The following is a 15,958-nucleotide window of genomic DNA, read 5'->3' as shown; positions in this document are numbered from 1 at the left end:
ATCTCTAGATCCTCTTTCTCTTTAAACCTCTCTCTGAAAATTCTCTTCTACCTCACATATTCTGCACCCTCAACTACGTACTCAACACCTTTAACTGGATGTCCAATAGGCCTTTCTAACCCAAAATGTTCCAAAGCCAAGTCATCCTCTTCCTGTCACCCAGGCTCAAAACCTGCATTGTCTTAACTCTTCCCTGAACTTCTTCCTCTCTATTCGATTGGTCATCAAGTCTGGCTGATATCACCTCTATCTACATCCCTTTTTCCCACTTACATACTTCAGTCTCCTCTAGCTCCTTTTTCCCCATTCACATACTTCAGACTTTCTTTTCATCTTGCCTAGACTAGCTAGCTGATTGGTCTCGTCTCCATTCTCTCTTCTGTCTGAAAGCTGTTAATGGCTCTCTTTTAAACTCTAGGATGAAATATAAAATCTCCTAAGCTTGACATTCAAGGCCCTTACCATTTTACTTCATGAACTCGACATTCCAATCAAACTTGGTAGCTCCCTAGTCCCTAACCTCAATTCGTTGACTCCTCTCTCTATATATTTGTTTTTCCTTTAATGGAATGCATATGATAGGTACTTTCTCATTTCTATATTTTAGAAGTCCTTTATCCCTTCTTGGCTCACATAAATGCCTTCTTCTCGACATACCCTCCCCAAGTTCCCTTAGTGAAAGCCTCTTTTATGTTAAATATTCCTCGAACAACTTGTTTGGATCTCTATTTTGTTCCCAACCACTCCTGACTTATTATACTTAAACTCTGTCCTTATCCTATCCCTTCCACAAATTTACCAATGTAGTCGAAGTTATTCTTCCTTCCTGAGGAGACTGTGCCGTCTTAATCTTTCTATTCCCCGCACTTAACACAATACCTTCTACATAGTAAGTATTGAATGAATTTTTGTTCATTTGAATCATGCTTGGAGGTGAGTCTCCATTTTCAAAGTTTTACAGTAATAAAAGCAGCGTGTCATAGTCAGTTGAGAGCTCACCTTGGAACCAGGAACATCTGGGTTCAAATCTGTAGCTAGATGGTGCACCAGGCTTGGAGTCTGGAAGACCTGAATTCCAATGCAACCTCAGTCACTTAACATTTGTTTGTCTCAGTTTCCTCAACTGGGCAAATCCTTTTACGTCGTAGGGCCCTAAAACTAACACTCCAAGTTGCAAAGAAGATGCAGCCCTGCACTGGTCAATGGGGTTTCCTTACCTGGGAACTCCCTATATTAAGAAAATCAAAGGTCTGATCCCTAAAATAACAGACAAATATGAAAATAGAGAAACCTTTGAGCTAGGAAGACCTGAGTTCAAGTCCTGCTCAAGACCTTTTGGGTGTCTATGCAAATCATTTCACTTTGCAGGGCCCTAAATTGTATAGAAGGTGCCAACTCAAATAAGAAGTTTCTTCAACTCGAAGTGGACTGGACTAATCAAAGGTCTAGTGTCCATCCCAGTAAGTTTGTAAAATATTTTACATATGTTTTCTCATTTAATCTTCACAATAATCTGGTAAGGTAGGTGCTATTATTATCCTCATCTGTAAGATGAGAAAATGAGGTGGAGAGAGATTAAATGACTTGCCCAAGATCACACAGCTAGTATTTGAACTTATCTCTCTGACTTCAAATGTAGTGTTCTAGCCACTAAGATGCCTTTGTATGTTCTAAGCTCAAGGTCTATCAAATCTTTACAGACTTGGAAAGGCTTCAATTCTGTGTCTGACAAAAGACATTATGCCTGTCATCTGAGGCCCAAATTAGCGATGCTTAAGGAGACTCATCACCAATCAATGACTTTTCTCCTATAGCAACCCATGAAAACCACCACCTAAGCCATGGACGAATTGTGATCGAAATCAATGCAAGGAATACCCAAAGTGACAGACGCAAATCTCTCAAATATTAAAGCTGAAATCACGAGGATGTCTCTGTTTCCAATCTGTTGCAAAGTTCCCATAATCAAGTTTTAAATTTCTTGATGTAATCTCTCTTTTCAAAAGCCATATTTCATTTCCCCATTTCATTGATAGGCTTTTTAAAGACATCATCACCATCATAATTACCATGGCGGTATGGATTTCAAAAAAAATTATTTCAAACACTTTTGTCTCTGGGGATCAGCTAGGTAGCACAGTGGATAAAGCACCAGCCCTGGATTCAGGAGGATCTGAGTTCAAATCCAGCCTCAGACACTTGACACTTACTAGCCGTGTGACCTGAGCAAGTCACTTAACCCTCATTGCCCCACCAAAAAAAAAAAAAAAAATCAAACACATTTAACTCAATGTTGAATATTTTATATTTAGGATAGGCCCTACCTTGGGACAACACAAAATCTGGTCATTAAATTATTTTGCATTTTTTTTCCATTTCTGGGAGCAGTTCCATGGACTTGTTTCTCATCTTCAACTGAAGTTCCTTGTCTGCCTTCATCCTTTTGTGGAGCATAGCCAGACTTTTCTAACTGATGTTCATAGACTTGAGCTATTCAATTCAACAAATATCTACTAACATTTACCATGAATCGGGGACTTAATAAATGCTTGTTGAATTAAACTACCAAAAAATTTTGTCTCAGACAGACAGGAAGTCCTGATTTCAAGTCTGGGCATGACGCATATGGTTGTTTGTGGACCAGACCCTATGGATTCAAAGAAAAAAAAAGTAATAATAATACTTTCTTTCAAGGAGCTTTCATGCTGCCTAGGAAAGATATCAGGGGTGGGGAGAGTAACATGTACATGAATAAATATAAATTACGTACAAAATAATTGGGGGCAGGAGGATCAAGTTTAGGAAAGACCTCATGTAGGGGGTGGCTCTTGAAGGGAATGTTGAATAGAGCTCAAGAGTTTACTAAAAACGGAGATGAGCAATACATGTTAATTTTCCATGGGTGAAAACAAAAACTACATCTCCAAACCTTACCTCTCACATGAGCTGGAGATTTATGTTTCTAATGCTCTACATCAATGGCTGTCTTGAAGCTGCAGATAGATGACCACTTGTCAAGGCAGGTTTGGGTGAGCTAGATTACCTCTGAGATTCTATGATATGATACAGCACATTTTTTGCATGGATGTCCCATATTTGCCTCAAAATTAACATGTACAGAACAATTACTTCTCTCATTTCTCCTTAAACACTAGGCTTTTCCACCAATCCCATTTTTGTCAATGCTGTTATCATTTTTAGTCTATCCAATTGGTTTTCTAATTTTTTTTAACTTTTTTCTCTTTGTCTGCTATTCATAATTTGTCACTGAGTCATGCTATTTTTTCATTCAGTGTCTCTCCGATTTGGGAAGATAAACTGCAGGTATAAAAGGAAAACCCTGTGTTCGCCACTCCCATGATTATATCTTAGAACCTGTTCTTCCTCCTCCCAACTCTCTCCCCCCTCCAAGCCATCCTCAATGACAGAATAATGTTCTAAAACCACCAATTTTGCCAAGTTATTTTCCAACCGGAGACTACAATGTGACTCCTTATTGGCATTTGCATCAAATCTAAACTCTTCCTAGTTTAAAATGTCCTCTATAATCTATCCAACCATATCTCCTGCTGCTCCCAACATGCTTTCTTCACTCTGGTCAGGTCCGTCTTTGTTTAATATATTAACTTTGCTTCAAATGTCCTCCATTTTCCCCTCCACATTTCAAAATTCCACTCACCCTGTAAGTACCAGTCAGTGACAGGTGCATTAGAAAGTCTTCCCTGATCACTTTAGCCCATCGATCCTTGTCTGCCTCTTTTAAACATCTATTCCATGTATTATATGTACCACCAAGGCTAGTGATTATTTTGTCTCAATATTTCCTGTCTTAGTTTTCTCTTTCCAAGAAGATGGCAAGATCTTTAACAAAGACTATTTCTTCTGCTACCTTTGTTTCCCCCCAGAGCACTTAAAGTGTAGATGGGTAGATGGTATGTGCTCAGTAAACATTTATTGAATGAATGATTAATTGAAAGGACACAGGAACTTATGGAGGTCTTCAGACATTATGCCATCCTTTGTCTCCCTGGATCACTGAGGAGAAGGCTGTTGGGGTTTTTAAGACTATTTCTTGGCTCCTTTGCTTTGCTTTTCTACTGGAGATACAGCCATACTATTACAGAAAGGGGTTGATGGGAAAAGTTAGCATGAGGCTATTAGGTGGAACAACTGGGGACATAAAAGGAAGATAAACTACAGGCATAAATGCAGAACTCAGTAGGGGAGCATGTACATGTACAATGTATGCATACATGAAAAGCTTAGCTTTTCAAAGATTAACACATTTTCCTTTGGGGTTCCTGTTCATTTAAATGCAGTAGACAGGACTTTTACAGTTTTAGGATGCACTGTTGAGTTCAATCCTGCCTCATTTCTATTTGCCAAAGCTAGGCTCTGAGGTTCAGATGATAAACATTGAACATAGAGGGGAGACCCACTCATTTTTTTAGTACAAATAATGCATAAAAAATTATATGAAAAGCAAATTTTAAAAACCTAGCTCAGTCCCTTATAGCTTGAGTTGAAAAGAGAAAATACAGTGTAAGAGGATTCACATTCTTTTCACAAATATAGGCATATATATACATATATGTCCCTCATGTGTATCCAATAATATTGATTAAATATAGCCAATAAAAGGTAGTTAGTATAATATATAAGCACTTGAACAAATGAGCATATAGTTCCTTCCCAAGGTGAATCTGACTTGAATGTTTTACTCTTTAAAAGAAAAAGCCAAAGCAGCATACTACTTTGGTCCTAACAATCTTATAGAAAAAAAAAAACAACACATCGAATTTTAAAGTTTTCCTAAAGCACACAGCACCAAACTCTATCGACTTGTTAGTAAATTAGCTTCTGTTTCTGTGTGTTCCAGTAGCCTGTTTTCAAGATACCTTCTTTTATTATTTCTAAGATTACAAGTTTCAGCTCAGCATTTACCATACTTTTCACACTCAAGACACTGAAAGATAAAGCCAAAATTCACTTGCTCACCAGTCTCAACTTTGGAGAGTCTATAACCTTCAAAATAGCAATGGTTTTCTCTTTCTCCTTCATCATTCTCTTTGCCTTAAACTTGCAAACAATAAGCAGAAAAGCTAGGCTGAAACTTCTGCACTAAAGTGAACTTTGATTCTTCCTTGGACTTTAAGACTAATGTGGTCTAGGATGTGACTGACAAAAGCTTCCTCACTGATGTTATGCACATTTTCAAGTTACTCGGCTACGCAAAGGGGGTTGTTAATATTTATTCAATCCCCATCCCTGGAATGGTTTTGAACTATAACAGTTTACTTAGATTGCCAAATGCCACTAGCATTTACATTTACCTGGTTGAAGAAATACCTATAAAATAAGATGAAGATAAGAGTTACTTGGGTCAGCGGAATTACATGTACTTCTGAAAAGGAAGAACATCATATTATCTTTCCTAATCTGTGGCAGCTGTGTTTTCCTCATCATAACAAAATCATTCTCGCCAAATGGGAAATATTTTATCTATTTAATATTTGTTTCTAAGAACTACATCCCACTCCCTGGAATCAGGAAGTTGGTAAAAATCTTTAACCTCATTCTTTCATGGATTATAATTATTCTGTGTATGTGTGTATATATGCATTTATTGATTATACACTTCCTAATCCAGGGGACTACATTTCTGACTCATCACAGATGCAAAACTGGCCAAATTTGATTCTTTCTTGGTCATCTTAATGAGTAAGTAAGCCACTAGGTCAACAATGATTATTTAATATCTACCATTTGGAAGGTGCTGTACCAATAGCAGCAAGTGACTGGTGAAAGACCACCACTGGCTATCTCCTGGCTACTACCCAAATAAAATCACCTGGGGGGGGGGGAGGGAAGGGTACATAAAAAAATCTGAACAAAGGCTTCATGAACCAAAAAAACCAACCAAACAAACCAAAAACCCAACATTCCTTAAGGTCTCACTTTCTTACATGAATTTTGACTACCTCTCTAATGAAAATAATTTATTCCTTCTGAAACAGAGTTGAGAATTAATAGTTACATGGTTATCATCAGTAAGTGGTTATTAAAATCTCTTGGCACACTTTCAATTTATTACCACATCTTCCTTTTTTTTTTTTAGCATAGTGACACAAACATTTATTCAAATATCAACATTTCCATTAACAAATAGAGACATGGGCCATTTAGCCTGGAAATAAACCTCCAAGGAGCTAAAGAATGCTGGTCCTTCTAAGGAATTAACTACTAAGCCACCTAATCCTGCAGCCCCACTGTTACTGCCTCTATCGTCTGGGTTTTTTTTTTACTTTAAAAGAAACAATTTACTAGCTATATTCTCTAATTTCAAATCTCTCCCCACCCCTAAAAAATATATTACATTCACAATTCACTATTATATTATGCAGTTCTGACTGCAACGTACCAAATCCTACAATCTAATATGATATAGACATTTAAAGTTGGTAGGAGCCTCAGAGATCGTCTTGTCTGACCTCTTCCCAAATCACAAACACCATTTCCAACATTCCCCTAAAGTAGCAACCTACTTTTGCTTGAAGAAATGGTGATCAGCCTAATACTCATGTGCTTACCCTAAGAGTTATTGCCAGACCAAATATGAAGCTCACTTTTTAGGCCATTTACTTCAAAACTTCAAGGGTCTACAACTTTATATGGATGCTTCTTCTCAAAATGCAGATCCCAACCCCTCCTCCCTTAATGAAATATTAAGTACATTAAAGAGTACCTCAGACAAGAAAATTCATCAATACATGAATAACCCTTTCTAAGTAAACCTCTACAAATGTAGTTAAGGCAGCCCTTGGATATACAGCCCCACAATCAAAGACTTTCCATTTTGGTAGGTCCAGAGCTTACATCCCAGTGTTACGTGGACTTGAAGAGGCACAGGGATAGGACTTTAGTGGAAATCAGTTGGTATGTTCCAGCAACAGCAGAAAACAGATCAGAAATGGAAAAAAGAATAATAATCCAAGCTTTTTTGAAACCATGGAATTCCCTAATATCCACACCAGCTCAAGCATGGTATCAACTTAAACAATACTGAATGCAATCTTTACAGGTCCATAGACAAAATAATTCAGCTGGATATTTCCCTCAATGAAGTTCTTGAGCATCTTACACAAAATTCTTTCTCCAAAGTCATTGACAATCTCACAATTATGAAATCTAATCCTTCTTAATCTTTATCCTTCAATCAATAAACATTTATTAAGTGCAGACTTATGTACTGGGCATTTTGCTAAGTGCTGGGGATATAAAAAGAGGAAAAAGATAGTCCCTCCCTTAAGGAGATTACATTTTCTTACAGCCCTGTGCAGTATTTATCACTGGTGACCACAGTTTCCTACTGGACATTGTCTCCTTTCTGGTTTTCATGACTGTTCTCTCCCACTTCTTTTCATACCTCTCTTCTAACCTGGAACTCCTCAATCTCCTTTGCGGAATTATCTCATCACAACCACTAATAGTGGCTGTATGCCCCCCTCCCCCCAAGGCTCTATCTTAGATCCTCTTCTCTTTTCTCTCTATAATCTTTAGCACCCTTGGGTTCAATCTCTCTCTGCAAATGACTTCCAGATTGATGTATGTAGCCAAAAGTTTTCTACTAAATTCAGTCCTACATGACCAACTGCCTGTGGGTATTTCAAACCAGCTGTCCAAAACAGAACTTATTATCTTCGCTACCCAACCACAGGTAGCACAGCATCCTTCCAGCTTAAAACTTGGGGTCTTTACCTCTTCACTCACCCTATCCAGTCAGTTGCCAAATGTTATCTTTTTCTACAATATGTCTGATGTGACCACCTCTCTCCCATACAGTCACAATGCCAGTTCAGGGGCTTGACGTTTCTTGCCTGGATTATTGAAATATCCTCCTTTGTAGTCAAGGAATAAACCTCACACTTTGCACAGTTGCATAGATTTACACATAGAAGGGATCTAGTCCAAACCCCGTCTCCACCCCAACATCATTTTATAAATGAGGAAACTGAGTCTCTGGAGAGGGATAACTTATCCCCAGTTACATAGATAGTATGGGACATACTGGGGATTCAAACCCAGGTTCTTTGACTGCAAATCCAGTAGCTTTTTCTCCTGAACCATATCGAGGGCCAAAGAGCTCAGAATTCATATCATTAAGTTGTTAAAAAAGAAAAACAAAACACAAAAAAAAACCCCCTAACATCAGAATTTGAAGTGTTCACCTTTTCTCTCTTATTTTCTAGAAAGATGTAAATATCTGGAAATCCCCCAAGGAGTCCTGAAGGAGCTTAACACACTACAGCTTGCACCCTTGCTAATTTTTAATTAGTAATGAGAAGGTGAAGTGAGCAATTACAGGTGAGATGCTGTCCTTGGTTGCACTGCAGATCGCTATAAGTGAGAAAGGGGCATTAACCAGTCTAGAAGGAATTTGTCCTGATTTCAACACCAGCCATACCCTCTGTGCTTCCACACAGGGTGCAGAATGTTTTAAATGAACTTGTACTAGCCATAAACATCATTTATGGGCCTTACAATCAGTTTCTTTTTTTTTCATCGTGGTAATGATTACTCTTCTAAGTCTCTGTGACTTGGAACCCATCCCTTCAAGGCTCAGTTCAAGTGCCACCTCCTACATCAATTTTACATATTTTTATATCTTATATTCCTATGCCAGTGTGTACATATGTATGTACACACACACACACACACACACACACACACACACACACACACACACACACACACACACACACACACACATACTGCTCACCCTTACCCCTGCCAAAATAATAATGGTAATTACCAGCATTGATATAGTACCTCAAGACAACCAAGAGGTGGGTGCTATTATTATCCTTATTTTGCATTATTGTCAACTGAAACAAACATATTAAGTGGATTGTCCAGGATCTTTGTACATTTTGCTTCTCCAGAATAGGATGTAAATCCATGCCTTACCTGGATTATTACCCTAGGCTGCTAATTAGCCTCCCTGTCTCAAGTCTCTCCTATTCCAATCTAGTCTTCCACCCAAATGCAAAAGTGATTTTCCGGGGCAGCTAGGTGGCACAGTGGATAGGGCACCGGCCCTGGAGTCAGGAGTACCTGAGTTCAAGTCCAGCCTCAGACACTTGACACTTACTAGCTGTGTGACCCTGGGCAAGTCACTTAACCCCAATTGCCTCACTAAAAACAAACAAACAAAAGTGATTTTCCCAAGTACAGATTTGATCATGTCACTCTTTACTTAATAAAATCCAGTAGTTCCCTCTTGCCTCCAAGATAAAACACAAACCCCTTTGTTTTTATTTGAAGCTATTCACAGCCTGGTCCCAAAATACTTTATTTTTTTTTAAGTTTCATTATGTATTATTTGTATTTCTCTGCTTTCACATGAGCTGCCTTCTATGCTCTCCTCAACTCCACCTTCCAGAATGCCTTGCTTACTTCTTTCAAGAGTCAGCTCAAGTACCATCTTCTATAAGAAATCTTTCCTAATCTCCCCAAACTAAATTGATTGATATATGTGTGTGTGTATACACACACATACTTTCAACTCTCATCATTCATAGTAGATATGTTCTATAAAGTCACCATTAACCCTGAAATAGTGAATACTGAACTATTGCTTTTAGGGGAAATACAAGATTAGGTTCCTCTGAACCTCTGGTCACAACTTGAACTTTAGCACTTTCTGGAGCAGCCTCACATACAGATTGGTGAATTCTCTCTTCCTTTTTCTGGATGGACTGTATTGTGGATTAATGAACATTGAACTTATGGCCAGCAGTCCCATATCATACCTGAACTAAGATTATTGAGCTTAGGAATACACTAATGCTTAGGGCCAGTTTTAATAGCAAAATCACTTACTCGTACAAAAATGCAACAACAACCAAGTGTCACTAAATAGACCAAGGGCAGGTAGGTGACACAGTGGATAGAGTGCTAGGCCTATAATCAGGAAGACCTGAGTTCAAATCCAACTCAGACACTTACTAGCTGTGTGACCCTGGGCAAGTCACAACCCTGTTTGCCTCAGTTTTCTCATCTGTAAAATGGGCTGGAGAAGGAAATGGCAAACCACTCCAGTATCTTTGCCAAGAAAATCCCAAATGGGGTCACAAAGAGTTTGAAACGACTGAACAACAACAAACAGATCAAGAAAAGGACACTTGTTTACTGTATGAGAGCTGAAACAAGAAGGCAGGGTGTTGCCCTGTTCTGACTTCAGCTGGGACGTGTGCATTGAGTGACTCAGCATGTCTGTGAATGATTGCAAAAGCACCTTTGAGTATTGGTTTCCCCAATAATTCCCATGCTAGTCTTGAGCCTAGTTCATGAGATGGCCAAGCAGCATTTATTTGGACCTTATAGACTTTTGGACACGATCACAGAATGTCTTAAAGGACTACTTATTGTTTTGAGGAAGGGTTAAGGCAAACAGCTGCTTTTATGCTTATTTCAATGTCATAAATTACATTTTAGATGTTTTCTACTCTCTGGCTGGTTTTGGCCTTTTCTTCCATAGGAGGGAAGCAGGAGAATTTTATTTCCCCTTCCAGCCACAAGATGAAACTGTTAAAGTTTGAGAATTTTTCTTGAACTATGTGATTAGAGAGATGGTTCGGCTGATTATATTCATACATAGGAAATTAGATTATTTATTCAATTACACATTGAAAAGAACTTAGGTCATAAGCAAATAAGTCTGCAACAAAAACTGTCAAACTTGTAACAGTGGGATGGTATTCATGATCTGAAATTATTTATTGGATTTTTTTCCCCCTGAAGTATTAGGCTCTTCCCCACCCTGCCCAAGAAGTGAGCAGCTTGTCCAAAGGTTGGGAAGTAATGACCTGAAGCCACTCTGCTAACCTTGCCTTGTCTCTGTTTATGATGCTTCTCCCATAAAACCCTATTAAGGGCTGGAAGAAGCTGAGCAAAACCTCAGAGCCTAGACCTCAGTGTCATTAAAATGTGTAATCTTAAGTTGTCAATTCCTGGTCACTCAACTAATAGAAGTTAATTTTTAGTTCTCAATAAATAAACATCTTTTTAAAATAGAGGATTGATTTTACAAGAATAAAATTTGTTAATAATGAGGATAAATTTTCTATCTACACAGTATATAAATTGTCTCTCTAAACTCTTTCTCTTGGTGATCTCCTCAGCAACCATGCATTCAATGATCATTATTTAGGCAGATGACCTCAAACTCATATGTAACCCTAGGCTATCTGGCCAACTCCAGTACTAACTTGTTAACTACCATTTACCCTGTTTGGAGAAGGAAATGGCAAACCACTCCAGTATCTTTGCCAAGAAAACCCAAAAGAGGCTCACAAAGAGTCAGACAAGAAGACTAAACAACATGATCGTGCTCTCCGTGGCTACAAAAGAAATTTTCCTAAAACACAGATTTGACCATGCCAGTCCCTTGCTGGAATCCAATTCTTGATGCTTATCTTTGAATAAAACTCCTCAGGATGCCTCTAACTCACTGAAAATCAGCCTTATTTCATACTCTTCTGCTTCAAATATTCGACATTCCAGCCAACCTCTACTATTAAGTTTTCCCCCAAAACTGACACTGCAGCTTCTGCCTCCAGGGTTTTGGGGGGTTTTGTTTTTTAGAAACAGGACCCCCCTCTCATGGCTGGAATGCATGACCTCCTCATTGCCATCTCTCAGAATTCTCTTGTTCTTTTGAGGTTGAGTTCAAGTAAGGCCTTTCCTGATTCTCCCAGTTGTCAGTATTCTTTCTTTATCCAAATTATATTGTTATTAAATGTGTCTATGATGTATCCCTCCAATAGAACGTAAGCTTTTTAAGGCCAAGGACAGTTTGGTTTTTGTTTTCTTATCTCCAGTACTTAGCACAGAGGCTTACTCATAGTAGGCACTTAATAAATGCTTGTTGAATTAGAGAGGTACAATGACTTGGCCAAGGGCACAGAATTAAATGTGTCGGTGTTATTTTTCCACTGTAAACATACTATATTTAGAAAAAAAAATTGAACACAAGATACATTTTATCAGTTATCACTTAAGAGGAAAAAAGTCATTTGAGATACCTTTATTAATAAAGATGTAGTCATTAAAAATGTTCAGTTTTATTTATTTCTATACTATTTCGTTTTGTGACACACAGATCACTCAAAATGTAAAAACACTCACCGTTGGGGCAGCTAGGTGGTGCAGTGGATAGAGCACCAGCCCTGGATTCAGGAGGACCTGAGTTCAAATCCGACCTCAGACACTTAACAATTACTAGCTGTATGACCCTAGGCAAGTCACTTAACCCCAATTGCCTCACCAAAAAAAAAAAAAAAAACCAAACAAACAAAATAAAAAACACTCACCGTCTTTTGCATTAGGAGTGGATCTTCTGGACAACCTGTTCCTTTATCATTAAAACTTGATTCCATGCTGATTATGTTCTCAAAAACATCATCCATCTAACAAAAAAAATACTTAAAATAAATACACAAAATAAAAAAAGACTCCCTTATCCTTACAATCACTCAATTGACAAGCATTTATTAGGCTTTCACCATAGGGCAGAAACTTGCTGAATGATTTCATTTGAAAAATTAAATTATGGTGACATCTACATAATGGCCCTCAAATCTCTATGTGGTAAAACTAATGGTCAATCCATGTAGTACATGTGGCCATAAAATATTCTCATGGAAAATGAAGATTAATACAAAGCAACAAAGTGAACCAAAGGAAACCAAATAGAGTGTAAAAAGCCCTGACCCAGGATATGGCCCTGCCACCATTTTATCATATGACTTTGGATAACCGACAATCTCTTTGTTGTTCAGTTCTTTTAGTCACATTCAACTCTGTGACCCCATTTGGGGTTTTCTTTGCAAAGACACTGGTTTGCCATTTCCTTTTCCAGATGAGTAAACTGAGGCAAACAAGGCTAACTGACTTGCCCAGGGTCACACAGCTAGGTCTAAGGCCAGATTTGAACTCACAAAGATGAGTTTTCTTGATTCCAGGCCCAGTACTCTATTTACTGAGCCACCTGGCTCCCCATAACAATCTCTAGTATGTTAAAATAGAGAGATTGCGGGGCAGCTAGATGGCACAGTGGATAGAGCACCGGCCCTGGAGTCAGGAGGACCTGAGTTCAAATCCAGTCTCAGACACTTAACACTTACTAGCTGTGTGACCCTGGGCAAGTCACTTAACCCTAATTGCCTCACTAAAAACAAACAAAACAAAACAAAACAAAAAATAGAGAGATTGCAATATGTGATCACTAGGATCCTTCTAGATGCAAAATCTCTAAATCAACTTTCCCTCCTTTGGTCTAAGTGGATTTTCTCTACACTTGCTCCATGACCGATTAGAGTAAGACAGCCCTTATAATAAAAGGGAACTGCTGGCTATTACCCTGAAGTGCCTAGACCATCTCCCAGACTGAGTCCAGGCAAACACAATTCACCCACAAAACCTTTTTTTTTGTCCTTTGAACAAAGATTTTGTGTGATTGGGCTTAAGTGACAATTCTAGTAAACCTCTCATACAAATAAATAGGCCTGTATAACCAGTCAGAAGACCTAAAAACCTAATATAATTTACCTCCCCTTTCAGTCTACTTCCTTTATCTGTTTATTATAAGCCCCTTTCTACTCTTTCCTACCATTTTTTCTTGTACATGAGAAGAGAGGATTTTTAAAATGCCAGTCTGGGTACATAGGGGTAGTGTGTGTGGGCCATGTTTTCTTACCTCAGGATGTGAAAACCAATAAAAGAAAGTGAGTACAAATCACGTTGGGATGCTGACACTCCTGAAGATGGGTCGAAATAGTTCTTTTTTTAAATCTCTGTGAATTTCAGAGACTCAAGAATAACATGGCTAAAAATAATGTGTGGAGTCTAGCCTCATCTAGGCTTCATCTAGTTATTGCCACTAGGATTTTCTTAAGAATCACATAAAACTGGGGGCAGCTAGGTGGCACAGTGGATAAAGCACTGGCCCTGGATTCAGGAGGACCTGAGTTCAAATCCAGCCTCAGACACGTGACACTTAACTAGCTGTGTGACCCTGGGGAAGTCACTTAACCCTCATTGCCCTGCCCCCCCCAAAAAAGAAAAGAAAAACACATAAAAGTAATTAGGACTACCACCTGAAATTAAAATAATTATACATGGTTTGCTTACAATTATCATATAATCTAATCTCTGTAAATTTTGAGGTATGACATTTGTTATTATTATTGTCAGATTTTCATTTTCCAATTTTTTCTTTCAGGTAGGTAATCGAATTAGCTTTACATCCAAAGGGTATCAAACAAAGAAAAATACATTTTTTTCCTGAACTGGTAAGGAATAGCAAGTCACAGTGAGCAAAAAATTGTTTTCTTCTTGTCTTTCCTCCACAAGAAAATAGTTAATATTGAAGTCACTTCAGAAGAATGTCCTCTATTTCCCCATACCTTCCCACTCACTATGGGATCTATCAATTATTTTTCCTCTTATATCTTCAGTCTTTCCCTCTTCACTGAGTTCTTCCCCTTCATCTACAAATAAACTCAGGCCTCCCTTATGCTAAACAAATAGAAACTGTCCTTGACCCTAATTCTTCAAACTTTACATTCTTCTTTCATCCTTTCACTTATTCATTATGTAAAGGACACCAGTTATGGAGAAGGCACCTTCATACTAAAAGTGCTCTCTTAGACGTGACCTCTGGATGCCATTGTTTTTCAGGCTTCATCTTCCTGTTCCAATTCTACCCATTTTTTATTTTCAAATCCAAGCTTAAATATGATCTCATTTATGACAGTTCCTTTTGTCCTCCTAGACCAAAGTCATCCTTCCTTTCTCATTGATGATTGAACTTTGATATTATCTCCCTTATGTATCTTACCACATTCTTTCTCATGGTTATCTGTGGCTTTCTCTTATTCTCACCCCCCCACCCCCAACCTTCAATAATTGGAAGGTCTTATTCAATCAGTCTCCCCTCCATAATCCACAGCACAATGTCTGAGGCAAAGTGAATGCATAGTAAATACATGTTGAATATTCTGAGAAGCCTTCTCTGACTCTTCCCATTGCTCTCCTCAAATGACCTCATATTTACTTATCTGTGTACATGTTGTATCACTCTAGCACAAAGCAAACTCCTTGAGACCAATGACGATTTCATTTTTGCCATTGAAATCTCAGCATTAGCACAGTGCCTTATACATAATAGATGGTTAATAAGTGTTTAATTGAATCAACTAATGCATGACTGAATGATAGCCAGGGGAAAGCCATCTGCAACACTGTTGGATAATACATTTCCCAGCAACTTCTAGCTAAACTAAAAATCCTGAATTTCAGATCATTCCTTCTGGTCTAATCCTCAGCAGGTAGGAGTTTGGGGAGTGTCTTTGAATCAGTGATGGCTTCAGGGATCCCTCTAGAACAGGGCTTCTTCAACTTTGTCCACTGGCAAGCCCTTTTTGACCCAGAAACTTTTACCCAACCTCGGGTATATAAGTATATAAAGTAGGTATACATAACCTTTTACTGTTGGCAAATTTTTCATGACCCCCACATTCAGTTACATGAACCCATATGGGGTCACTACCCACAGTTTAAGAAGCCTTGCTCTAGAGCGGATGAATTGTACTATGTCCTGCTCACTGTGAAAGGCCAGAAGACTGACATTTGTGATTTGACTTCTGGAAAAACTAAACCCAAAACAAAGAACATATTTCATATTTCTGTGCAGGGAATTTCCAACATGAAAACTGCTGTCAATACCAATCATTAACTTATCTGTACTTTATATAGAGATTATATATTTATATTTATATATTATATTTATAGAGATTCATCTATGGTACGGAGAAGTTAAGTGACTTATCTATAGTCACACAAGTGGTATGTTTAAGAATTTAAACTTGAACCCAGGCCTCTTCCAGGTTCTAAG

The 15,958-nt window shown here is 38.2% G+C and overlaps 1 protein-coding gene across 2 annotated transcripts in view; it reads right to left on the bottom strand.

Moving 5' to 3' along the window:
• The window catches only part of TFEC (transcription factor EC), a 206,942-nt gene that overhangs the window by 17,404 nt on the left and 173,580 nt on the right, over positions 1-15,958 (bottom strand). The window contains exon 4 of one of the 2 annotated variants that reach the window (XM_043967675.1): positions 12,375-12,470. In XM_043967675.1, coding sequence (XP_043823610.1) covers positions 12,375-12,470 — 96 coding nt within the window. Of the gene's footprint in view, positions 1-4,998; positions 5,065-12,374; positions 12,471-15,958 lie in introns of those variants that run through there. The other variant, XM_043967676.1, reaches the window with a different exon arrangement.

The sequence above is a fragment of the Dromiciops gliroides genome, chromosome 5 (assembly GCF_019393635.1).
Source record: "Dromiciops gliroides isolate mDroGli1 chromosome 5, mDroGli1.pri, whole genome shotgun sequence".
Lineage (NCBI taxonomy): Eukaryota > Metazoa > Chordata > Mammalia > Microbiotheria > Microbiotheriidae > Dromiciops > Dromiciops gliroides.
Note: the sequence above shows the minus strand (reverse complement) of the source record. Positions and strands in the feature narration are given on the sequence as shown.